The sequence below is a fragment of the Equus caballus genome, chromosome 19 (genome assembly GCF_041296265.1).
Source record: "Equus caballus isolate H_3958 breed thoroughbred chromosome 19, TB-T2T, whole genome shotgun sequence".
In the NCBI taxonomy this organism is placed as follows: Eukaryota; Metazoa; Chordata; class Mammalia; order Perissodactyla; family Equidae; genus Equus; species Equus caballus.
This window is the reverse complement of record NC_091702.1, coordinates 61,119,412-61,146,634: the sequence shown is the minus strand read 5'-3', so window position 1 is coordinate 61,146,634 and position 27,223 is coordinate 61,119,412. Positions and strand designations below refer to the sequence as shown.

General features: G+C 37.6%; 1 protein-coding gene across 7 annotated transcripts in view; it reads left to right on the top strand.

The window, feature by feature from the left end:
- ALCAM (activated leukocyte cell adhesion molecule) overlaps nt 1–27,223 on the top strand; it is a 186,181-nt gene that overhangs the window by 109,722 nt on the left and 49,236 nt on the right. For all 7 annotated transcript variants that reach the window (XM_001503380.7, XM_005602026.4, XM_070242893.1 and 4 more), the window contains exons 2-3: nt 22,499–22,599; nt 26,297–26,516. In XM_001503380.7, coding sequence (XP_001503430.1) covers nt 22,499–22,599; nt 26,297–26,516 — 321 coding nt within the window. The remainder of the gene's footprint in view (nt 1–22,498; nt 22,600–26,296; nt 26,517–27,223) is intronic.

Sequence of the window (27,223 nt, the reverse complement as noted above, 5' to 3'; positions counted from 1 at the left end):
AGGTTCAAACCAGAACAGTCGAATACCAAACCTGGGTTTATTCCCCCACTCTCTACAATATTCTGCTTCACTATTCTGTACTTTCTGGTCAGACTAAAATGTGAAACATCAGCATAACAGAAGTTTTCTAAAAATTGAATGTGTGAATACTGTGATAAGAAATTCAGGACTTAAGTCTCAATACCAACAGAGAAGAAGAATCACAATGCAATTTGTCTTGAGTTAGATAACTTTGTTACTAGCATGTTCTATGTGTCAGCCTGCCGTGTGTGTGTTTTAATTATCTATCTTTTTATTGTAGAATATCTGTTTATCTGTCTTGCTATCCTCTGGTCAATGTGACATAAGATATTAGCTTTGTTCCATTAGTGAAGATTCTAGGAGTATTCTACTTTTTATAATATCTCAGTTTTGTGCCCGGAATCCTCCTCTTTGCCAGAGAGGCAACTGGCTTTGAAGGAATCTAGTAAAGTTCTCCAGTGTGAAAACCTTCAGAGACATAGAATGATCCAGTAACGAAACAAAAGTTCAAATGGAAGCAGTTTAATGACTAAAATGACCCCTTGCTAAATCCCTATTGTAGTATTTCTGTATGCAAGAATACAATATGGGATATGGTACAATGCCTTTAGTAGTGTTTCCCATAGATTTAGTTCCGTCACAGACTGCTCTAAAATGGGGTGAAACAGTTTCTCCAATATCTTATATAGATACTAATATCTTTTAGGGTTTTGTTAATTGTATTGATATATATTCAAAATGATGTATATGTCCAGCAATAGGAAAGAAACAGTTTATCTCACCTTTCTTTAGGCAAATGAATGGCAATAAATTACAATAGTATCATATGTCACAAAATTATTTCTGAGCTCATGAAAGTGGTTAAAATGTACTGGCTGAATAGAAATGATGTTTAAATCATTGTAAAAATCCAAGCAAAGTAGAATTTTCAAAGCCATGTAGAGTGGAGATCCCATATTTTCCATATCTAAAACCTAGAAAATAATTTAAAATGTGTGTGTATTTCATACTGAGTACATGACTTTAGGTAAACAGAGACCAAAAACTGATAAATGAGTTACCAATTAAGACACAAGATTAGACTAGAATATTAAATTATAGCTAAAAAAGAATTGAAAAATTATGTAGGCTTTTCTTCATACTGTGATATTGTCAGTTTAGTAAATGAGACCAGTGATAAGGTATGTTTTATTAATTCATTCCAATTTCCCAGCCAAAAGTCTCTCATAACTTTAACATGGCTTTGATTTCCAACCATACATAGAAAAGTCCTTTAATCCTATATTGCTAGAGAAAGAAATATTTTTTGCTTTAAAACTGTGTTCTACAAATTAGTTCATGTATGCCCTTCTACATACCAATTAATTTCTGTTCACTGATTAAAATCTGCCGGGGTTGGATAGGTGGAGGTTTGATGTAATCAACCTACCAAGTTTAAACACAAATGATGAAGTCGGGTAAACCCTTAGTAGGGAGGGAAGCAGAACAAACCCATTTCCTCATGACCCTCTGGTGGAAAGCTGATGTGATTTCTACTGAGAACAGCGAGTTCAAACACGATTACTGCTGTCTTCTCCGTTCTTCACGACTCCACCTCCACTTAACCCTAGGGATCCCCAGGGAAAACGACTTTTGAAAACTGATTTTTAGAATTAATACACTAATGAATTCTGCTCTTTTAAATTAACATAATAGCTGCTGCCTTTTCTTATCTCAAATTATTTTACTAACAATCACTTTGTTTTCAGAGCCTCTTCTAGAAGGCCAGTGTGCTGCAGGTGGATTGGCTTCTCTTACACGGTCTACTCAGGGTCCCTGTTCCAGGTGTGGTTTAGGACTCGTATCAGCTAAAATCTCCCAATGTATTTCTTAGATGTTATACTTGATTTACCAGCACTGTTTCCACATTAATTGACAGTAGAATTTCTTCTCCAGAATTCTACTCCCAAGGCTAAATATGTGCACCATGAATATGTCATGAGAATAAATCTGCAAGTATGCAAGGCAATTTCTACTAACCAAGGGAAAAAGTGGGCTTCACTTAGTATAAATGTGGTGCAAGGTTGTTAGGCAATAGGAGCTAAAAATCTGGCTTTTCTAAAGCGAGATATGTACGGACTACTTTTATTTCATTGTGTATGTTTTATTAAAGTGAAATATTATAATCTGGAGGTCCTGCTCCATTTTTCTTCTATTCCACTGTGGTCATTTGACAAACAAGAGAATGAACTAAAGATTGTAACAGGCAACCATTTTCTTCCTGCTCTCAATACGTAAGAAGAATTAAATATCAGGTCAAAGCTGTCACTCACTTGAACACCAAAATGTTTGGTATGAATTGGGCTGGTTAGTTGACTGTGAAGTATTTAGGGGAATAGTAATGTTTTCCAGTCTCACTGTCACTTAGAATAGAAGTGGCCAATTTAGTCACCCTTGCTCTGCTGCCAGAAACCTGTAGTTGAAATATCCACGCCAACTTAATACAGACTAATGCTAGTTCATATTAGGACGGGAGAGAACTAGTGACACACAAAAATTGCCATATTTCTTTAACATTAATATGCAAAGAATGACTAACTTTTCTCCTAGTCCCCCCTTCCTTCCTTTCTTCCTTCCTTCCTTCCCTCCCTTCACTTCTTACTTCCTTCCCACCTCCCTTCTTTCCTTTTGTTTTAGGATTCTGTATTTCAAGATATAGGCTGTGTGGGTGGTGGGTAGTCAGATGACATTAAAAAAAATCAATCTCTCTTTTAAAATGTGTCCTCTGGGGCCAGTCCTGGTGGCCTAGTGGTTAAATTTGGCAAGCTCCGCTTCAGCGACCCAGGTTCAGTTCCCAGGTGTGGACGTACACCACTCATCTGTCAGTGGCCATGCTGTGGTGGCAGCTCACATATAAAAAGAGAAAGATTGGCAGGGGATATTAGCCCAGGGCAAATCTTCCTCAGCAAACACACAGAAAAAGTCTCTATCTCTAGAAACTATGGGGAAAATACTGATAAAATAGTTACAATTTAATAGTAGGAAAGACAATCATTCATTTACATGCTTCACTGCATGTCATAGTGGATACACTTGAAAATATATTATCTTTGTCATGTCATTTGTGCCCAACTTCCAAAAACTCAGTGTCTTGAAAATACCAAGGTGATTTAGAACAAATTCACAGTTTGAGGTTAATAAAGAGAATATTGGATCGAGAATCAGAAGAGTTGTTTCCTTAAGTCACTTCTGCCTTTAACACTAAAGTTCTCTGGTCCTCAGCCTCCTTAGTTATGCGACGAGTGACCTGCAGTAAATCATCTCTAAGGTTATTTCTCACTCTGATGTACAATGTCTCTAAATCACTAGACATTTCCTTATAAAAGCACAATAACAGACATATTTCATAGAGCCAGAGGCTTCTTAGCTGCCAACCTCACCCACTCAGAGCCCAGCGAGGATCTAGAGGAAACACAAATGTTCTAAACAGCCAAAGTAAGTGCTGATGGCCACGAACAAACCTTATTCCTAAGAAGACTCCTTGGGGCCCTCACTCAGGGACTGTTTACTCTTTAAACTGTTTACTCATTTTAAGTTTGATTATCTCGTTTTCAAAGGCCTGGCACTTTAGTGGCAAATTGGAAAGGTAATGGGAGGCAATCACAGGATGGAGCAACGTGTGGGGAAGTGCTCTCCGTAGGTTCTGAAATCCTGTGCACATGTGAGCTGCTGTCATTAGCAAGAGTGACAACTGACAGCAATGTTGAGAGAAAAGAGAAATCGTTTCAAACAGAACACAGCAATTTCATAATCCTGTTGGAGTGGGCTGTTTAGTATACCGGCAAGCAGGTTTAATCACCTCAGCAGTTCCCAAGATGCTCGCTGAATTATAGCATCATATGTGCTTATAGAAATAACTGTTATCATAGAAAAGCTCATTTATAGTCTGAATAATATTTGGTTTAAGAGATGATGTACTTGGAAAATGCATTTTTAATCACTATATAAGTGTTAGTTATTATCACATACTTTGACTTGGAGACAGGGGAGCATGTAACGTGGTATGAGTGTTTTCCATCTAAAAGAATTATAAATTTAAAATCTACATGGTACATAAGGGCTTAGATTTCAGTTACCTAGGAAATTATATCTGAATAATCCTGGATACATGAAATATTACTCTAATTTTGAAATGAAGTTAATTTTTTATTATCCATAATGGAAGTAATTAAGATAAAATAGTATTAATTCATTTTGTTCCATATTTAAACAAAATGATTCGATACTTGGTTTAGAATTTTCTGCAATATTGTTTATACACTCGTGAGCTTATTATAATATTATTATTGGAGAGATATAAAACACAGTACATGCCACTACTCAAAACGTAGTACGTACTGAAGCAATGTAATAAAAACTTTTAATAATTCTTAAGTGATAGTGGTAACCAATCTAAAGCAAACTCAAGTTACACCTAAAAATACTCATCGGTTGATAGAGAATTAGAAACCAAAACCAAAGTTTGTCCAATGTCAAGTTACTAAAATATTCATTGGAAACTCCAACAGCAAATTAATTTATAAAATAAAATAAGAAATCTGACATATTCTCTTTTTTGAAGCTTTTGCCAGTTTAGACACAAAAGTAATATGGCTTCAAATTCCAGCTGAAAATTAACCATGTGCTCTTCTCATATTGGGGAATGTGTATCCTAGAATACGTAAGCCTGATTTTATGTCATTATATGTGAATAAGCTGAGGCAGGAAAGCAAGGTCACAATGATTTAGAGGTAAAGATGAGACAAGAACTCATGTCTCTAGACTCCTGTACCGGTGTTCTTTCAACTGTGAGCTAGAGAACTGATATTATACTGAATTTTTAATAAAGATATCTTATCATCTTGCTACCTAACATCAATGGCAGGCATTTTAAGAATGAAGAGCTGGGTGGACATGCCAGTCCATGATTCTGGGGCCTGGAGGACATAATTTTGGAAATTACTTCCCAAAGTGGGGGCATTTAAGGAGAACAGACAAAAACAACTGAATGGTGAATAGGAGCAAGGCCATTAGCCAGGCAGGTGCAGGTTAGAGGGATGGCCTGACTTTTTGACTTTGACCAGAGCGCAGATTGCTCAATTACCCTTTTGTACAGCAGGGAAAGACAAGACAAGAACACCAGAGCCGGCTAATTCCCAGGTACCAGCAACTTTCGAAAGAGATACTTGAAAGATAGATAAGTAATATTTCCCACTCTCTCCCTGTATAGGAGAGGCATTGTGCATCAGGTCAAAACCGAAATTCACTAGTAACTGAAGTTAGCAGCAAGTCTTTGGCAACCACCTTTGGTCACATTGTCGCTTGGATTGGAATGTTTACAAAATAATAACACGATGGCTTTGTACTTCATATCAGAGTTTTCCATGAGGTCCTTGATCCACTCCTCTGTGCTTTCAGAAACACTTCCGGAGTTCCAGATGAATTCAGAAACTGCTCTGAACAGGAAATTAGTAGTGACTGAAAAGCATCATATTGCAGGTCTTTTTCTTTTGCATTTTATTTTTGTGCTTGCTTTATCAAAGCTCTAATTGATAAGCGCAAAGCCAAAGACAAAAATTTCTTTTAAAAGGCAGTATTTCTTGAGGACTATTTAAGTTCCAGCTTTGGGCTTTTCACTTCCCGTAGTTTGCAGCGTTTACCGAAAAGGGCTTGCATGTGTTAACGCTGAAACGCGTGTAACGTTAACAATTCGCGTTTAGAACTCCAGGCACCTAACACCACCAGAGTTAATATTTGCTTTGGACTGTTCTGCTTATTTAGTCTCAAGCTTTTCCAGAGAGCTAACACAGAGAGGCAGCTTTCCTGTTTGCCCAGTGAGTGTGTGATTTCACACGTAGCGTATGGTGTGCTTCTACGGAGACGCGGTATTCGCTCTTCTTCACGTGAGCAGCCTACTTAGCAACGTTGGGCGACGTGAACTCCGTAGTTGCCGAATGTAGCAACCTCGCGGAAGCTCGTGGGACTCCACTTTGGAAATGTCTCCTCTTTGCCCTGCTTCCTCTGCTTCACTTCCCGGCCCTATTTCGCTACAGTTAGATGACCTGCTAAACATTTTCACCTTCTAAGAGGGTCACCTTTCCCTAGTCCCTTCTCCAGCTGGTTATGCTCCACACGCCTGCTAACGGTAACTTTCAGCCTCAGAAATCTGTGTCTTTCACTGTCATCCTTAAAACACACCAAAAACTCTTTTATTGCCCCCGCATTCCTTATGGGAGAAAGCCCAAATTCTTTAAGCCGTTATTTAACGGCTGTCAAGCTCCCTCCGCAGCTTTATTTTCTTCCATTGCCTCTCACATGCCTACCCCTTGGCCACATTGGCTGAACACGGTCTATTGTGCCTTTTGCTCCCAGCCTTTCTTCTGCGTGGAGTTTCCCTCAGTCTCCTTTGCACTTGAAGAAAACTTCGTCTGTGAAGGTCGATATGAATGTCCTTTTTGGGTGAAGCCTTCTCCAGTCTATTCATCAATCTCTCCTCTGCTCCTACAACCTTTGGCACCTAATCTCTTTTACTCCACTAAATAAAAGCCAGAGAGATGTAATAGCTAACATTTTTTTTGAGCTTTATTGAGTATTATTGACAGATAGAAATTATAGATACTTTAGGTATACAGGGCAATGTTTTGATTTACATACACATTGTGAAATGATTACCACATTCAAGCCAATTAACATATCCATCTCCTCAGATAGTAACCCTTTGTCTGTGTGTGTGGGGGGGGGAGGGTGAGAACCTTAAGATCTACTCTCTTAGCGAATTTCAAGTCTACAATCATTATTAACTATAGTCATCATACTGTACATTAGGTCTCCAGAACTGATTCATCTGATAACTGGAAGTTTGTACCCTTTCACCAATTATCTCCCCATTTCCCCGACTTCCCAACCCCTGGCAACCACCCTTCTACTCTGTGTTTCTATGAGTTTGTTTGTTTGTTTTACATTCCTCATGTAAGTGAGGCTGTGCAGTGGTTGTCTTTCTGTGTCTGGCTTATTTCACTCAGCATAGTATCCAGGTTCATGCATGTTGTCACAAATAGTAGGATTTCCTTCTTTTTAAAGGTTGAATAACATTCCATTGTGAGTACACATACCACATTTTCTTTATCCATTCATACTTTGACAGATGCTTAGGTTGTTTGCTTATATTGGCTGCTGTGAATAATGTTGCAATGGCCATGAGAGTGTAAATATTTCTTCACTGTAGAGATTTTATTTCCTTTGGATATATACCCAGAAGTGGGATAGCTGGATCATATGGTAGTTCTATTTTTGATTTTTTGAGAACCTCTGTGCTACTTTCCATGATGACTGCACCAATTTACCTTTCCACCATCAGTGCACAAGGGTTCCCCTTCTCCACGTCCTCACCAACACTTATCTTTTGACTTTTGAATAATAGCTGTCCTAACAGGTAGAAGGTGAGATCTGGTGGTTTTGATTTGTATTTCCCTAATGATTAGTGATGTTGAGCATCTTTTCATAGTAGGTAACATTTATTGAGACTTATTGTATGAAAAGCACTCTTTCAAGCAACTTATCCATATCAATTTATTTAATATTCACAATAATGCTCTGAGCCTGCTACTATTATCGCCTTCAATTTTGTAGTTGGGGAACGTGAGCACATATAGGTGAAGGAACTCTCTGGAGGTCCCCTACCTTATTAGTAGCAGGGCTCAAATCACACCCACGCAGTCTGAGTCCAGAGATGATGCCTTAACTGCTCTGGTGTGCTGCTGGTTCTGTCTCATTTGCTTCTTCTAGATTTTACTCTCCTTGGGATAGGTAACTTATTTATCTTTGTATGCCCAGCAGGAATACGGCATCTGGCCTATTGTAGCCAATCAATAGCCTTATGTCCACTGTATTTGAATTCATATGAAATAGAATCTTTTGGATTAAGGGAAATTTGATTTTCAAAAGTTTACATAAAAAATGCTTAGAAAAAATTAAGGAATGCTTGGCACAGCTCAATTAAAAAAAAAAAAAAAACCTTTGATACTAATGAATGCACCCTGTAGCTCTTGATGTTTTGCATATATCTTTTACAGTTTCTCAATTATATCAACAATATTGGGTAAAGGTTTAACTCATATTGACTGTAGTCTATTCTTCAGGCTCATGCAATTTTCCACTTTCAACAGATTGTGCTGGCTTTCCTGTATACAGCATCATAAATTGTCTTACAGCTACAAAGGTTTCAGAGTGAATAGCACCCTTCCACAATGATATCTTTCAGGGGTATGTGTGTATCAGTTATTTTCATTGACCGTATATGTTTACCTTAAGTGAACGTTAGGTGAGATGTTTTGTTGGAAATTTCCTTTGTAGAAGAGCTTCGAGTTTTTAAAATTATAGGTAAGAATCAATGGACTTCTGAATAACAAGCTCTAAAGTCATACAGATTACCTAGAAGGTATTTAATATATACTTATTGATTGAATATATACCAATAATCATATTTGTATATAGAGGCTGCCTGCAATTCAAAAATGATAAAGAAGAAAACATTTTAAAGTTGATTCTAGAGATGTTCTTTATTATCTATTCTACATACAGAGAGATAATCGTAGCTGAGGGACACGCACCTATAGCATATTTCCATGGGACTCTTAATGGGGAGCTAACTTGAAAATTCCCATTGGATTTTCAGACAGAGACACAGTCTGAGCATGTCAGTCTTTTCTATTTGTTTTGTTTGTTTTCTAATTAATTACTTCCTGGGGGGAGCTTTAAGAGTACTTTTCTGTTAACAGAACCAAAATGAGATTCATAAACAAAACACATGATACAATCTGAAACCTTGCTGAGACTTACAGCTCATCTCTGTAACCTGATGTCCTTTCAACGTGTAGGAAAGTGAACTTTTTTTAACCTTAACGACACTATTGTCTTTAAAAGCTGTTAAAAATAGCAGAGCCAAAGAGGTAATATTATAATATTCAGTTTAGGGGAACTTTGAGTGTCGTTTTCTCCCTGAGCAGTAACCATGAAGAAATTATCAAAGACATTGTCTCTTTTAAATGGAAAGAGGAACCAGACGTATTAGCACCTCAGTGGGGTTGGGAGTATGTGGGAAACAGAATCATAAAGCAGCAACTGCTGGGCTGCCTCCACCGCCCCGCCCCTCCGTGCGGAGGTCTCAGTGTTGTCAGCACCTGCTGAGATCCGCCTGGGGATTCAGCTGCCTAGATTGAGCTCACCTTTGCTGGTGGATGCAAAGCTTTGCCCTTGAAGATTTCTATGTCCTTCCCTCCACTGTAACCAAGAGGATTTAGATGAGATTTTCTAAATATAGAATGCATTCCGGAGGCTGAAGAAACTATGTGCATCAATTTTTTTTAATTAATGGAGTATTTTTTATCTGTTTTAAATTTACAAGAAAACTGAACGGAAAGTGGAGAGTTTGCATATACTCCGTCAATACTCCCCACACCTTGGTTTCCCTATTATTAACATCTTGCATCAGTGTGGTTCATTTGTTACAACTGATGAGTCAATATTAATAGATTATTATTATTATTATTAACTAAAGTCTATAACTTATGTTGTTTCTTTCTTTGTGTTGGACGTTTAATGGATTTTGACAAATGTGTAATGACTTGTATCCACCATTATAGTATCAGAATAATTTCAATACCCAAAAAATCCCCTGTGCTCTGACTATCCCTCCCTCCCTCCCCTCGAACACCTGGCAACCCCTGATCTTTTTACTGTCTCCATAGTTTTACCTTTTCCAGAATGTCATATTGTTGGAATCATACAGTATGTAGCCTTTTCAGATTGGCTTCTTTCACTTAGCCATATGCATTTAAGGTCCCTCCATGTCTTTTCATGGCTTGATAGCTCATTTCTTTTTACTGCTGAATATGTTCCATTGTTTGGATGTACCACAGTTGGTTTATCCATTTACCTACTTAAGGACGTCTTGGTTGCTTCCAAATTTTGGCAATGATGAATAAAAATGCTGTAACATTCATGTATAGGTTTTTGTGTGAACTTAAATTTTCAACTTTTATCACTTAAAAGTTGTAATTGTAAAAAGTATTTTTGATGCAGAGGAAAGACACAGGTTTTGAAGTTAGAAAAACTTGATTTGAAACCCAACCTTTCCATTTTACTCATCCAATAAATTTTTCTTGGTAATCTATCATCTATACTGTGCGAAGTGTTTGAAATGCATAGATAAGTGCTACTCTACCTTTTAACTGAATGCCTTGTCTATATTAAAGAGCCCTGTTATACCTCTGGTTCCTTATCTGGAAGATGCCTACCTCCTCAGTTATTTGCAGTTTTCTATGTTATTTTGAAAATTAGGTGAGCTATAATGGACAAGACCTAGTGTATTTTCTGGCAATAAATGCTCAATTGCTGTATAACATTCCACTGAGAGAGAAGTAATCAAATATGGTACTTTATTTTCTTTCTAGATCCTCCAATCTATAGGTGTTTTTTAACATTTTAAGTTTAAATATGGAAAGCATTTTAATACTTTTTAAACAACATTCCTAAATTACCCACCATATAAAATGAAATAGGAACATGTAATTATTTTCTGTTTATCTAATAGTGGTGAGAATTGGACTTGAGTTGAGAATAATTTTGATCTCTGGCTCTACCACGTACTGGCTTAGCGATGCTGGGAGAGTCTCTTGGCTTTGCAAGGTGACCACTATCATATCAATAAAATAAAGTATCATAATATTTGGCTACCATACAGGTTTATTCGCTCATCTCACAGGGATTTTGTGAGCCCAAATGCAAAAATGTACAATGTATACAAAAGAATATTGCATGATAAAAATGTCCATTATTATTACTATTATTACTCTACTGTACTTTTTATTTTTAATGTAGCTAACCCCTTACTAAGTCAAAGTGTAATTTTTTTCACCATATCCATATTGGAATCCTAATTTTCTGGAATCTGATAGTCTGCTAACATCGGAGGGTCAATACAGTTAAGTTCTGCCTGGTTTTCCCCATGTGTTAGGCAGGAGCCTCCGAAAAGCAGATGCCAAAGTGGATTAAACGTGCCAGGATTGTATTAGGGGGACACCCGCGTGAGAATAAAGTGAGGAGGGAGCTGGTGAGCTGGGAGACTCATCAGACTGCAATGTAAATATGACCCCAAGGGAAAGAAGGTTGGGCAGCTACATCCTAGATTCTCACGCAGTCTAAGGAACATTCGTCAGGAAATCGGGGAGTCCTTGAGCATAGTCAGCCCTCAGAGGAGTCCCTTGGTTCCATCAATTTTACCTGCTTTCCCATCCCTGCTGCGCTCAGTTGAGTGGGAACAGCTTGTGGAAATTGTGGCCTTAGCACAAACTTGGTGATGGACAGTAGTGTGTAGCAGTTGGGGTCCCTGGTAAGTTACGTTCCCTGCAGCTGAGGGTCTGTGAGGTACATTTTCATGTCCATCATACCTCACAAACATTTTTCCCTTGAATAAGAAACAAATAAGAGGAAGCGTTGGTTTAGTTGATGCTTAAATATGTGAAGATGTGAAGCAGAGCAGATGAGATATGGAGCAAATTTTAACAAGCGTGGAAACCAACGATGCAGCTACTCTCTCGGGAGGGGGGTTCATGTGTAGAACTTAATAGCCTGTCCACATGCTTATGTTTCTCTGTGATTGCAGTCTACAGAAGAGCCATTTTCCTGCTGTAAGAACTTGTGTTCCTTATCTAGATTTTTTTTTTTATCTCCATGATAGCTAGTCTTCCAAAAAATCTTCTGTGGTACATTGAACCATTTCCTAAATTACAGCATAAATATAGTGCATTTCAAAATTACAGTTGGCCTCTGGGGCTATAAGATGAATCTTTCAGAGTTGAAATCTTTGGGAGTAAGGGAAAGTTTCAAAGCTGGAGTCAACTTCAGGTACAGATTTCACAAGATCCTTAAAACGTTCCTCCATTCTGACACCCTTAGAAACGATAAAACTACCTTTCAATACAGCTTCCTATATTTCGCATCACTACTCATTGCCTTCCTAAATTATCTTGTTCTCTTTCCCACTTTTCCTCCCACTCATCAATTAACAATAATGACTGTCAGGGAAAGCGGCATATGTGAAAAGTTATTGTTAATATTAATAGATGACAGTATTACCTCTCTAAGTTTATGCATTCCAGAGTTACTTTATTGAGTTCCCACTGTGGACAAGCTACAATGGGCATTGTTTTCCATGCATACTTGGTCCTTGAGGTGACACAAGATCTCTTAAGGCTGGAAGATGATTTCAGTTTCATATAACAGTTTATGCTGATTTCCTAAGTGTATGCAACTCTTGGCTTTATTTTTAAATTTTATCTTTCCTATGGTTTTAGTCTCTAAAAAATTGTCTTGGACAAATGTTTTTATTTCTTCTTCCTCCTTAAAACTAGACAACTAGATTTTATAGTAAGCTGAGTTTAGTTCTTAAAGAAAGGGAAAATGCCATAGAAAGCCATCATTTTCTTCCTATGACCTTAACTTATGTTACAACCCCTCTGGGGAGTTGTCAATTAAAAGCATGGAATTTACACAAATCTAAGTCTCGGAAATCAGCCAGCAATCTGCACCGAATATGTGGGAAAACCTATTAAATAGCTTTTTAACCTTTACTACTTACCGTGTTTGATTGTACAAATCTACATCCTCAGGAGAAACAGCCAATGCTAATTGGGATTCATATGAAGAAAAGAGCAAAAACCTATTTCAACCTATGTAAACATTTTTTGGTACCTAGTTAGATGTTTAATGTGGAATATACTGTTAGCAAGCAGACTGGACAAGATCGCTCAGGCAATCCAGAAGCAAAAGTTTACTACTTTGCTCATTCAGTTGCCCTAACAATTCATTTGCTATCCCTGCTAATTGACTACCTCAGTAAAATAAAATTCTCTAATGCTGCTGAATATTACTTTAAATGCTAAAGCTATACAATTAATAACAAGCTGTTATTAACAGAAGCTTTCTCTGAAAACAATGATGATCTTATTGACTAAAAGCCTTTGTGATATGTTTTTTTCTAAGGCATTTGAGGAATATTGAAGCTATTAGGAATTTGTTGTTTGGGAGTTTGGAAGTGTTATCAAGGACAGCTTTGATTTTCTCAGATCAAGAGGTCTTTTGATTGTCATGGCATTAAATTATTTGCAGAAAACAAATTTAATAATACCACAATAACTATGAACTCTTTCTGAAGACAGACTCTCGTCTCAATTCCAAAAGTTTCCATTACTTCAGATGATGCAGTTAAGGTCTTTGGTGCAGCGTTGTGTCTGCTTTCCTGTCGATAGTGTTTTCCTGGATACAGTACAGTTACTGTTCTTTCTAAAATAATTGAATTGTGTTCACAGCTTCAATGCAGCCAATACGGCAAAATGCACAGGAGAATGTAACTTTTCTCCATTCAAATGGAACTGAGAACCTTAAATAGTTAAACTTGCACTTTCATGATGAGAAAATGTTTAAAGCAATGGAGCATAAACGTCCTAGTCTTTCCTTTGCATTATTTGAACCCGGGGGAGTGTTCAGCTGTTGGTTTCTTCCACCTCCCTCCTTAGTTTGAGCTAGTTCCCAAATGAAGTACTCAGGATCTGGATACAGATAATGCGAGAACTAATGCACGACACTGAATTGGAGGAGGGGAGCAGAAGGGAATTAATATTTACTGATTATTTCCTTTGTATTGACTAACTGTCTGAATGGAGGAGTCGCCTTATATGAGCATCTTAAAGACGCAGCATCAAGTTCTAAATAACTATGAGAAGTGTGATAGTCAACTCTAGGAGCATCAACTAACATAAATTATTAATTACATACGTGTTTTTAATTTTTATAATGAGCAAACTATATAGTACAAAGGAAAATATTGCTTAAACATTCTCCTGTTTGGTGTCCTTCACGATGAAAATTTACTTTAAAATAAAACATAGAATATTGTTCTTTCCACAAACAAAATTTCAAATTTTGGGTTCAGTGTGTTCTCCCTGTCCCCTCCCCCCACACACAGAGCAGGAAGTGTTTTTATCTAAGTTTGCCCCCACGAAAGGAACAGTGTTCTGGCGTGTTGGCACAGACCCCGCAGCCTGGTCAGACGCTCATCGCTGAGGAATGATGACTTGGTAACAGAGGCTGGTTGTGGGACAAATGTGTGGGAATCTCGGTCTCATCATCAGAACAAAGAATGTGAGGAGGGCTGCCAGAGAAACCTTAAAGTCTGGTGCGTTTAGCGACAAATGGAAGTCTGGATCTGTGTACGGTTGTTCATGGATGTCGTATTCCATTAGAAAGTTTTTTAAAGCAAACATAGCTTTTTGGGGAACAATTTCAAGACGCTGATTTCTGATCACCACAGTACCCCTCGGCCCCAGCTTGCTGGATTCACTAGAATTTTAAAAGGTAGTATCTGGTTTTCTGGAAAGTGAGATGCAGAGAGACGATATGGGCTGTGGGGATGCGGAGTTAGAGCTGTGATTCAATATGCGCGCGGGCTCCAGGGCACCATTACCCTAGGGCTCCTGCAGCCTTCACAGGGCTGCCGCCAGCTTCCAAACGGGTCACACATAGGCTTTCCCTTCAGATAGCTTGCAGCATAATGGAGGAACTAAACTGATACTTTTTCTCTTTTTTGAAAAGAAATGAAACTTTTAAATACGTGGATAAATATATATGACTAGAATTTGAACTCTATAAGAGCAGTTTTTGGTTTTGGGGGGTTTTCTTTCTTTTTTTTGATCATTGCTGCATCACCTGTCCTAGGTCAGAGCTTGGCATGGAGTAGGTACTCAGTAGTCAAAGAATGAATGAATGAATGAATAAATGAATGATAAAAAATTCCAAATGCTGAAATAGAGAGAGAAAAAAGGAAAACAGTATATTTGACTCTCACTTCTTTTCAGTGGGTTCATGTAGAACATGGTGTGGCTATGCTCCTGGATGGCTAAACGTTTAGTTTCCTCCGGTTTTTTAGTATTCAAAAGAATGCTGTGTTCTCTTTGTCTACACTGTGCACTTGGACAAAAACTTTTGTAGGATAGATTCCCAGTGGCAGAATTGATGGATCAAAGGGTATTAGCATTTCAAAATTTGATATATACCATCAGACTGTGCTTCCATAAGTTCCATTCAATTTAGAATGAACCTTAAACATTTTATTTTTTATTCAAGGTTACCTTTCACAATCTGATGAAAGCTTTGAATTCTCTTTCTACAAAACAAATGTTTCAGTTTACCACAATTTGGGGGTTTTTAAAATAACTTCAGAAGATTCATAGATGCCCTAATGTTCACTCATAGTTCTCAAGTTAAGAAATTCTAACAAACACAGTAGAGTCTGTACATTTCCCGATTTAAAATTCATGAGGCATGTCTCAGAAGATAAAAACAAGGATCCACAACTTAAATCAGTTCTGTTGCTTTTAAATCATTTCTAAATAAACTATTTGCTTTTAATTTAAAAGTGGCCCCGAAAGGAATCTAAATGCTAGTGTTGACAATGAAAGTAAAGACATCTAACAGTTTATTGCATTTTATTAGGGAAATTTTATGCGTGTTTATGAATTTGGGAAAACTGCTAGTTTTAGGCCATGTTCTTTGTGAAGACCACAGATCTACTCTGTGGAAATTGCTATCATGAAAAATGGAGTTTGCCTAAGAGAGAAAACCAAGTGTCACCCAGCCTCTACATGGTGCCCGGCTGTGACACGCTGGTGAAGTAGTTCTTATCTTCTCATCCCTAGGAACCTTTATTCAGTGCTCAGGTGAAATGGAATTTCCTCCAGGAAGCCTTTATCAAGATCCTCAAGCTGCTAGGATTCCTTTCTCTGCATTTGCACAGCACTTAGTTTACCTGTTAAGCAGCTCATGTAAATTCCATCATGTTCCTTGAGGAATATATTTCCCCCACAAAGAACATCTAGCACTTTGCCTGTAGTAGGTGTTCAATTAATACTTCATGCAAGATTGAATGCGTGAATAGATGATTTTTGAGATACGCCTTAATGGATATGTAGGAATTCAGCCAGGGAAGATGGGCCCAAGCAACAATGATAAAAATGAAGCAGCGGGGCCAGCCCAGTGGCACAGCAGTTAAGTTTGCACATTCTGCTTTGGTGGCCTAGAATTCGCCAGTTCGGATCCCAGGAGCAGAACTCTGCACCGCTTGTCAAGCCATGTTGTGGCAGGAGTCTCACATATAAAGTAGAGGAAGATGGGCATGGATGTTAGCTCAGGGCTAATCTTCCTCAAAAAAAAAAAAAAAAAGAAAGAAAGAAAGAAAGAAGGAAAAGCCTAAACTAATTGGGAAGAATTGTATTATTCAGCCTTATAGATCATCCCATACTTATGGTATAAGAACTTTCAGGCAATGGTAAATTGAGAAGATACTTTTCAGCACAGAAATGCAAGTACTGATACTGTATTTTTAAAGTTGTATTGTTTTTGTAGAGCTCCTTTCTAAGACATAATATGGATTATTATATTGACCTACAGATTACTAAAAAGATAAGTATTTTGAGCATTACAATATACCAAACTTGGAAGTAAGAGCACATATCTTAAAACATATTCCTGGGTGCTAGCAGTATTTTGTAACTTAGTAAGATGGTTCTGTTCCCCTAAATGTTATTTCACAGTGGCTTAACTATTTATCTAAAAGATAAAATGTAATCCATTTATAGAATTGCAGGAACTGGTGGAAGAAAGAGAAAGGAAGAATTGCTGTTTTTTTTTCTTATTTATAGGCATTACACAATTATACCTACATTACAGTATATGACTCTTATGAAAGGCAGTGCAGGAAGTGAATTTTGAACAAATATATCTCTGCTTCAGATTCAGCAAAGACCCATTTTGGCCCCCAAATACCTAAGTTTGTTGAAGGGAAATTGAAAAAGAGGGTAGAAAAACCCTTTTCTCTATTTCTGAAAATAACATTAGATCCCCTCAGATGTCTTCTCCCATCTGCCATTCTTTTCAAATTTCTTGGGAATTACAGGACTTGTGTCACACACACACACACACACAAATCTTACTTCCTATATATCAGATACCTTGACAAAAATCTTACACTCTCATTCAATGCAATAAAGTATTGAAGGAATTATAAGATAACTTTGTGTCATTTACTCATAAAATCACAGGTTTGGAAGACACTTAAAGACATTTACTTCACCCTCTCTCAATAGAACTATGATATTTTAACATATTAAATTAAATATGTGTGATATGTATGGTTTAGAAAGCATATATAGTATGTATAGTTGGTGCTTGATTGTGGTACTTGAAGGAAATTTGCTAAAACAGAATATTTTTTGTAATTTCTGTAAAGAGATTGGATCTCAAATTGTCAGAGTCAGGGATCAATCTCCAAATTATAGTTTAATATAATATGAGATGTTTCTGTGAGGAAAACAAATTTGAGAATAACCAAGGGTTGTCATGTGCCATTTCTGCTCCGTCTCTCCCTCCATTCCTGTTCAGTGATTGTTCAGGCCTACACTAAGATCCTATTTTACAACAATCATCCCTTTATTGGAAAGCACAATTTATTGAATAAAAAAAGAAGCCAATAGTTGAAGGTCTAAGTTAGTGGTTCTCAAACAGATTGGAGTTTGGGGGCAGTTTTTCCTCCTGGGGACATTTGTCATGACTGGAGATTTCTTGTTATAACTAGGGGGAGGGTGCTGCTGGCACCTAATGGGCAGAGGCAAGGATGCTGCTAAACATCCTACAATACACAAGCCAGCCCCCATGATGAAGATTTATTTAGCCCCAAATGTCAATAGTAACGAGGTTGGGAAACACTATTATACAATGATGTTACAAAATATTGACATGTTTAATTACAGTTGTGCATATCTTAATTCATTAACATAGCAAATAGGGACAATAGCATGTTTCTCTGTCAAAGTCAGTCAAATATGAAAGTAATTTCTAAGGATAACCTTCTCATTTCTACCTGCTTTCTCCCCAACAATTCATCTGCACAAATAAATTTCTCTCAAATTTCTGTAGAACTGGACTTTAGTCTTCTGAGCCAAATGTAATTGTGATTAACCCTTCTATGACACATAACGGAGCTACAGAGCTCAAAAACGCTTTTAAGAATGATGATGCTGTTAAAATATCAGTGCAATAAAAATATTTAAGCACACTAAATTACAGCAGGTAAAAATAGCCTGGTTAATTCTCACCCTATTTTTCTGCATTATTCTCCTGGAAATGTGGTAGGAGATTCTGAATTTTAAGCTACCTCAACTCAAATGTCTATGTGTCAGCAATGCAAAGAGAATGAGTGCTCTGAACTTAACAGTCCTTAAGAATGTTTATACGGAAAAAGTATATCTTACCAATATAACCAAAATTATTGCATTTTTACTAGTTCAATTAGAAATAAAAATGTTTACCCAACATCAAAATTTTACCCAAGTCTGTTTCAGTGCCTAGTTAAATTATTTGCTATAAGAAGTGCATAAGTTTAGCTGTCTTGTATTTTATGATCACTGGCCTGTGATTGTATACGTAGAAATTATTTAGTCAAGAGCTTTTCATTTTGCTGTGCTTTTCCCATTGTATTTTCACTGGGTTCTACTCTGTAACCTTTCTAGTTCTATTGCTCTTTATCTTTAGTTCATAACTCTTCATTAAAAATGCTTAAATAATTACACACTGCCCTTCAAGTATAATAATTTTTATGTTTTATTTTATGTCAGGATATTTTGATAACAACAGTAATATTAACAGTTAATAACAGTACCTTAAATTTATAGAACACATTTCATACAGAAGGCTTCTAGCTCAGTTTAAAGCATGTTATAACATATGCACATGCACGTAGATATGACATAGACCACACGGAAATATACACACGTGTACACACAGATTCCTTATATATTTTATATTTAGCATCTTTGAGGAAAGACGTCATAGACCTTCCATATCTGCAATAGTGTCCAATAATCTCTAGGCTACAAAATCATGAATAATTTAACCAACTAATATTACAGGGAGAAAATTGCAGGGGAATTCTAGTAAGCTAAAGTTGATTCAGACTTCGCAATTCAAAGCTGAAATCTCTTGCTTCCACGTAAAGCATAAACAGAGTCATTTGTGTTGACAGCTACTGTGGGTCTCACTGGCACTTTGTCTCAAAGACTGAGACTCTAGGAATCAGGATGCTCATTCCTCAAACCACAGTCATCTTTGTAGCCACTTATCCCCGAGGAGTTAGAGACAGGAGCTCCTCCACAGGTCCGAGCCTTTAGTCTTCCCATCAGATGAAGCTGGGGGTCAGTTTACTCTCACCGGAAGAGGAAAGTTGATGATTACAGCAAACTTTATTTCTAAAATCATCATGATCGTGGCTCCTAATGCCATCCAACTTACCGTCATGCATGCTGCCCCTGTCTGTGGACCAGTGCTGTCTGTAACTGTTGGCCTTTTCCCTCCTGCCCTCCTTGTCCGTGTCTTCTTCTCCTTATGTTGTTATGCTCTAAGGAGTCCAGTCGTGGCTGATTTCGGATATCAAGCTGTCAATAAAAGGCCCAACCCGTGAACTTTCAACTACTTTTAAAAAACAGCTCTTTGCTTTGTGGTCATCACAAGTAAGGAAAAAGGCATTGTATAGTATCATTCACAAATCACAGAGCGCAAATAGACCTTAATTTCTTTGGAAAGGGAAGGGAGGAGTGTTCTCTCCTATAGTTTCATCCATGAACTCTTATAAAAATGTTTGCTTTGTATTTGTTTCTCATCAAAACAGAGTGCCATCCACACACAAACCCATGTTCCTGGCACATTGAAGACACTATGTGACAGCCTTTACAGTATGTGGTAGGAATAAGAATTCTCGAAGTTCCAGTGTTATCAACTCCTCCCTGTTTTCAAAGAGGTTGATTTGATAATCAAAATGGAAAGGACTCCACAACATTCAAATGAGAAACCATTCTACTAGATGCCCAGTCAATGCCAGGCATTGTTTCTGGGGACACAAAGATTAAAAGGAGATGGTCCCTTGGGGCCGGCCCGGTGGCGCAGGGGTTAAGTACGCACGTTCCGATTCTTGGCAGCCCAGGGTTCTCCAGTTCAGATCCCAGGCGCGGACATGGCACCACTTGACAAGCCATGCTGTGGTAGGCGTCCCACATATGAAGTAGAGGAAGATGGGCACAGATGTTAGCTCAGGGCCAGTCTTCCTCAGGAAACAGAGGAGGATTGGCAGTAGTTAGCTCAGGGCTAATCTTCCTCAGGAACGAAAAAAAGAGAGAGAGAGAGAGATGGTCCCTTCCCTGTTGTAATGACTTTCATCATGCTAACTCACTATGTACTTGAAAGCCATACAGCTTTAAATCTGTTATAAAATTGGGGTATACATAGCACGTTAAAGTTCTGTAGGGCAGAGAAAAGAAAAATGGTCTGTAAGAAAGAACAAAACATTCAATTTTTTGGAAAAAGAGTTTTCATATTTTCCTATACCTGGCAAAGGATTCACCTCATTTGTGCCTAAGCTCTGTAAACCGTTTCCACTTCTTGACCCACCATGAGAGCACCGTCAGTTGCCAAAAGAAGGTGTCCTTTGTGATGTTAGGAGATTATTAGAGATGCATGTCCTGCTGTAATTTAAGGTATAGATCCACATCATTTTAGTTATTATATATTTAAGCACCTTGCTATATACTGATGAAGAAACAAAATATTAAATCACAAAATGGTTTCCTGAATAGGGCATAAATAGATCTTAAAATACGTGGTAGAAGTTCCACATTTGGGAGCCAAAGTATTGTCGAAAACAAGCCCTGTATTGTGAAATAAAGCAATTTCTTAACTGTCATTAGTTTATATGTCTACAACCACATATTGAAACCATCATAATTTTTATTTTAACAAGGCTGAAGAGACCGTTTCTTCATCTACAGTCGTAAGCTTTTCAATGTTTTGAAGAAAAAGGAATTAAAATTAGAGTATGGGGAACACTAAACAATTAAAAATTATTGAGGTAATTTTTTATTATAAAACTGAATACGTAATAAACAATTTTAGTAAACCTCTCATCTCGAATAGCAAGTGAATAACACATTCTCATGGCTTGTATTTTGTATTCTTTATTTTAACAATGTTAAAAATGCTAGAAACTAGTGGTTGTGTGGCACATTTACGTGATATTTGTCTTCTTTGCAATGTTTTTGTTCACTGGGGCAAAATTGCTTTCAGGGGAAGTAGTCTCCTCAGTTGACAGAATTTTAAAATGGGAATTTTATTAGCTTTTTTCTTCACTAAAGGTAATGACTTCTTATCTCTATGTGAAATTTTTGTATGCGTCGTGACGGATGGGTAACAGTGACAGACGGTCTCCACCCTGCCTTGCTTCTTCAGCGTCCTGAGATGGTCTTATTTATGTGCTGTGGGTTGCTTTAGCTTTGCACTTTGGCACCACCTGCTGGACAAAATATCATTTTTTTCCTACACTATAAAATAAAGTTACCCCTTCACACTCTATATCCAATTATGACATATCTTAGTAGATATTTAATTGTAAAAGTACTTAATCTTAAAGATCACTGTAAACAAAATAAGGTAAAGAGAATCTGAGATGTTTTCTAACTAATATTGTCAAGTTAAATGCCTGAGTTTTTTTAAACTTCATGAATATATATAGATTTGAATAGTATGTTATATACATGTGCAAAAATTGTGGGGTTTTTGACAACTTAATTATCATTTACGTTTTTTCCCAATAAAGAATTAAATAATACCAGTAAGTTTTCTGTACCTTAGTAGCAAACTTTGGTTTTAGTTAGATTGTCTACCAGAAATGCAGGGCAATCACTTTGAAAACAACACTTTATGAAGAATTTTCGTAGTATAAATTCTTACCATGTTAATATTTTATGTAAAATTAAAATTACAACTAGTATTTTAGCCATTACAACTATAAAATAAGCCATTTGCGTGCCCATTTTCCTCCTTATAATTAAACTTCAGTTGTGGTCTTATATTTATTAGTTCTTAGGTGTTAGTAGTTTTTTAAATTTTCCAGAAGATAAATTTGACAGTATTTTCAAATGAAACAAATACGTTTAAAGCTAGCTTTGAGAATTTTAAGCATGTTAATCTTTGTCCCACACGTCTATGAAATATAGTGGATTTTTTTTCTTATGGACACCCTGAGGTTCCACTATGCTCCTTTGGAATACACTACTCATCTGTTCCCTGGTAAAAGTGGAGGTCTATAAATTTGAATTCTGTGACATTCAAAGGCTTAGTGGTGAATTAAGAACTTTTGGTATTTAAATAGGAGGTATATTCTAGCTTAGTACTTTTTGTATGTTATGATAAAATTGTAATGGAGAACCTTCGTTAGGACGTGCACTTGAGCTGAAGCTGTTTACTCTGTTACTTCAAGAAGACAGTTAAAATCTTCTCTCTCCTTTTGTCCTTTTTTCTAAAGGCCTTGGATGGGATACTGTAAATTCAGCCTATGGAGACACTATTATCATGCCTTGCCGACTCAGCGTACCTCAGAACCTCATGTTTGGCAAATGGAAATATGTAAGTGTGACCTACCTTGGACTTGGTTAATTGCCTCTAGTTTTTGAAATAAAATTCCTCTTGTGACTAAATGTGAATTTCAAATGAACATAATGACAATATTCAACTGTGGGTACAAATGGAGGAAGGTAGAATAAATATGTTGAATATGTCAAAATAGTAATTCTTAAGTCTTACCTAACAAATGCTATCTTAAAATAAAGCCAATAAACATGTAACTGCTAGATCATATTAGTCTGAGAAATTCAACCTTAAGTGTTAGGGGTAGAGTTCCAGAAGAAACTCAGTGGAGAACAGGGCAGAGCCTGGCAGGCGAGGCCAGCCCTTCTCCACATGCTCGTGTTCTGTTTGGTGTGGCTACTGCCAAGGCGAGATACACCAGTAGCCAGAGGACCAAGCACTCACTGGGAATTAGTCATCAGCATTACAAGCTTGTTTCTGGTATTTTGTCTTAGAATTGTGTGGCTGTGGTAGGTTCTTTTTATATTTAACATTGTTGATTTTATCCATTTTTTGCATATAGCAAATTCATATTTTCTCAGGTATTGAGGTACGGATAGCTCTGGAAATGGAGGGTAGATATCCTGGTAGGTGGATGTAGAGTGGCTAGGTACCTTGACTGATGAAAATCTCTACTTAATTACCAAAACCAACAAAAGGGGCCCGTGTGGCACAGTTTCCCAGGGCTGGATCACATGAGGCTCATGGTAGTTTGCCAGCTTAAAGCAGAAATATGTTCCCTTGAACACAACGGCAAATTTTCCCCAGCTCCTTGAAATATTAAGTGGTATTGGAATAGGAAAAGGATTTGACGGTCAAATAATTTTCGAAAAGTTTCTTTATTGCAGCACTTCTCAGAGCCTTTCGTATAGTAAAACATGACAGGAGTTGTCTGAGTTTGATTCATTTCTTAGACTTATTTAACCATACGCTTTTCCCATCAAATATCTCCAAGAACAAACATTCTGCAGAACACACTTTGGGAAATGTGCTTAAGGTTGCACTCCAAGGGTGGTAAGGCACAGTCTTTTAAAATATGGGTTCTGAAGTGAGACCAACATGTGCTACCATATAATAGCTGTGGGATTCTGGACAAGTGAATTAATCCCCTTTTCCTCATCTATAAAGTGAGATGATAAGAATAATCTTCCTTATAGTGTTGTGAGGGTTACTTGAAGTAATTCATATCAGAATACTTACCTAGTACTTGGTACACGGTAATTGCATGAAAAATGTAGGCTGTTGTGGCTGTGGGGCTGCGAAGATCTAAGCACACTGTACTTGTGGGAGGGACGTTTGAATGGAGAGAAAGGAAGTGAGGTGGCATAGCATCTTTCTGTACTCTCCTCCTGTGATCCAGCTCACCTTGGGTAATTTTGAACTATTTTTGGTTCCATATAAAAGTGGGAATATGAAGTTAAGGCCTATGAGGACAAAGTCTATTCACACCCCTAAAATACTAAGGGTCTGGGAGACTACCACGTAATTCACCTGTTGAGTCAAGCTGACTGCCAGAATCAATGGAACACATATGGTGAAAAACTTCTGTGATCACAGACATTTTTGACCATAACCCAGGGAATAATTTTCACCCAAACTGAACTGGCACAATGGCACAAACAACAATGGCAATTTTCAAGTTGTTAATTAAGCAAAAATCTTCAGCAATAAACTGATGTGATCCATTGGAAGTGCCATGTGCTGTACTGATTTGCAGACATAGTCTTCAAGCTCTAAAGTAGCTGAAGACAAAGGGCTGGTTGGGAGAGAGTGAAAACGTAGAGGAAGGACGGATTAGTTTCTCCCCTACCGCATGGTGGTCTCTGTAGGAATGGAGGTGCTGGCTCCCTGTGTCCCTCCGCACCCCACTCCCACCACCTCTTCACCAGCACCTACCTCAGGGCCTGGTACAGAAGAGGCATCCAGTGGCCATCAAGAGTGGTCCAGGGCAGTCGGAGTGGAGCTGGGAGGCGGGGCTCCGGTCTTGGCTCTGCTGAGATACGCTAGCTGGGCCCTTGGACAGGTTAGTTAACCAGCCTCTGCCTGCATTGTCTAATCTGTAAATGGAGCTAATGGTATAACTCTAACTTACAGGGTTGTTACGAGTATTGAATCAATTAATGCATGGGAGGCCCAAAGAGAGTACGTGGCCTTTAGTTAAATGCTCAAAATTTAATAACTATTATTTGTTGCATAAGTGAATGAATACAGAAATTTAAGGTACTCGTCTCACGTATTTCTCTTACTGAAAGAATGAGTCAGGGTAAGGATTTGCATTACGAACTTGTGACAAAATTAAAAGATTTAAGGAAAATATGATTGATGTGTTCAGATATTCAATCAACTAAAACTTTGGCCGCCAAGATTAGCTTCTTAATTGTCTTAGTTTGGGCTGCTATAACAAAATACCATAGACTGGGGGCTGAAACAACAGATGCTTATTTCTCCCTGTTCTGAAGTGGAAAGTCCAGATCAAGATGCTGGAAGATGCTTGGTGAGGATTCTCCTCCTGATTCGCAGACAGCTGCCGTTCGACTTTCTACTCCTCTGACCTCTTTGATTTCTCGTGGAGAGTGAGAGCGCTCCTGTCTCCTCCTTTTCTTGTAAGGGCGCTAATCCCTTCATGAGGGCACCATCCTCATGACCTTATGTAAATCTAATTACTTCTCAGAGTAATTACACCTCCAAAGTAACATACTGGGGCTTAGGGCTTTGACATATGTATTGGGTAGGGAGACAAACATTTAGTCTATAACAGTAATAAATATGAATAATTTTTAAAATGTAACTGCCCATAGAACCTTGAAATTTGCTATGCACTTTAAAATGTTGTATCATTTTATTTTCAAAAAAGGCCTTGTGAGGTAAATAGAAGAGGGATTGGCCTCTATTTTAGATTAAATTGCTTATTAGATAAGAGAATTTTTGTGGGAGCAGAGGAAGAAATGAATTATATGTCTCAGTGCTCTTGGTATAATTGTATATGCCAGATTACGTTTTATTTTTATAATAAATTTCTGTATGAAAGCCCTTTGAGCTAAGTTTTATAACTCAGATGGCAAAACTATGGATTTTAGTGATTAATCTGATTCTGTTGCTTAATGGACATATTGTTTCACAAGGGCAAATGCTGTTCCTCCCTGAAGACTCATTAAACTATGTTATGTGTAAAGGTCAGCTATGTCAGTTTCGGCTGAAACTGAAAGGTGTGGACATTTAAAGTGTGTGAATTAAAGTAAGTGATATGCAAAAGATAATTGCCCAGGATTTCTAAACAAGCGTTTGCAGCCCAATGGTATGGTTTGCTGTGATGGTTAGCTAGATATCATTCTGTACATTTGTATGTTTCCATCTGTTATTTTCTGTTGTATTAGACATAAGGCTAGCCCTTGACAGTTTCAAAATAGTCGCTAATTCTATCCTCCAGATGCAAGAAAAGCTCAGATCCCTAGAACTTGATCCTCTCAATTTCCCATATTTAAACTGATAACCTGTGAAAGAACTTACAGCTTCTCTTATGAAAAGATATTTTCCAAACCAAAGATTTATATGAGGTTCGTATCCAAAATTATTCTTCTTGGACAGACCTATAAAGGTTGGTGGAAGAATATGGCCAAGGATGTTTTGTTATTCTGGATGTAATCTTGAAATATCTGAGTATGCTTGTTTTTAAATCTATTGTTATTTTCATTTTTAGGAAAAACCCGATGGGTCCCCAGTATTTATTGCCTTCAGGTCCTCTACAAAGAAAAGTGTGCAGTATGACGATGTCCCAGAGTACAAAGACAGACTGAGCCTCTCAGAAAACTACACGTTGTCCATCAGTAACGCAAGAATCAGCGATGAGAAGAGATTTGTGTGCATGCTAGTCACTGAGGACAACGTGTTTGAGGCGCCCACGATAGTCAAGGTGTTCAGTAAGTGTCTGCAGTGTAACTGCTAAGTGGGACTGATGGCTGGGGCTAGAAAATGTTCTTTAGAAAGATGGCTGAGCTTTCTGGAGTGTCTCCAGAGCGGGCACCTATATCAGAGGACCTCTAGCGATCGTCGTTCTGTCCACGCATGCTATCGGCAAGAAAAACAAAACACCTGAAATTCAAATAGGAGTTTTGCCATGAGAAGCTAAAAGAACATTTTCTGTTGTTTTGTTGGGTAAAATTTCCCCTGATATAAAGTACTACTAAGTGAAGACTGGCACGTGATCTTTAACTTTCACTGACATGTACAAATAAATGTTTTGTGATATATGCAAAGATACATGATACATACACAATCATGTATATCATGCATACATATATATGTGTTAGGCTGAACCATATAAAATTGACATTTTGGTAGATAAAACAGTAAAATGCAGGCAAATACAAACTGTCTTATGACTTAGAGCTCTAAGCTTTCTATCTATCTATCTACACACACACACACACACATCCTCATCTTTAATGTTTGTCGATTTACATCTTCAAAGTAGTCAGCTGGTTTAGAAAATTGCACTACAATAAAGAAGTGCACCAGCCCTGAATGTGTATGTGGACATGCTAAGGGAAAAAAGTGTAGTAGGGTTGGCAGAAGAGAAGGTTGTAGAAGAAACTTTGGAATAATTCCTGTAGTCATTATGGCAAAG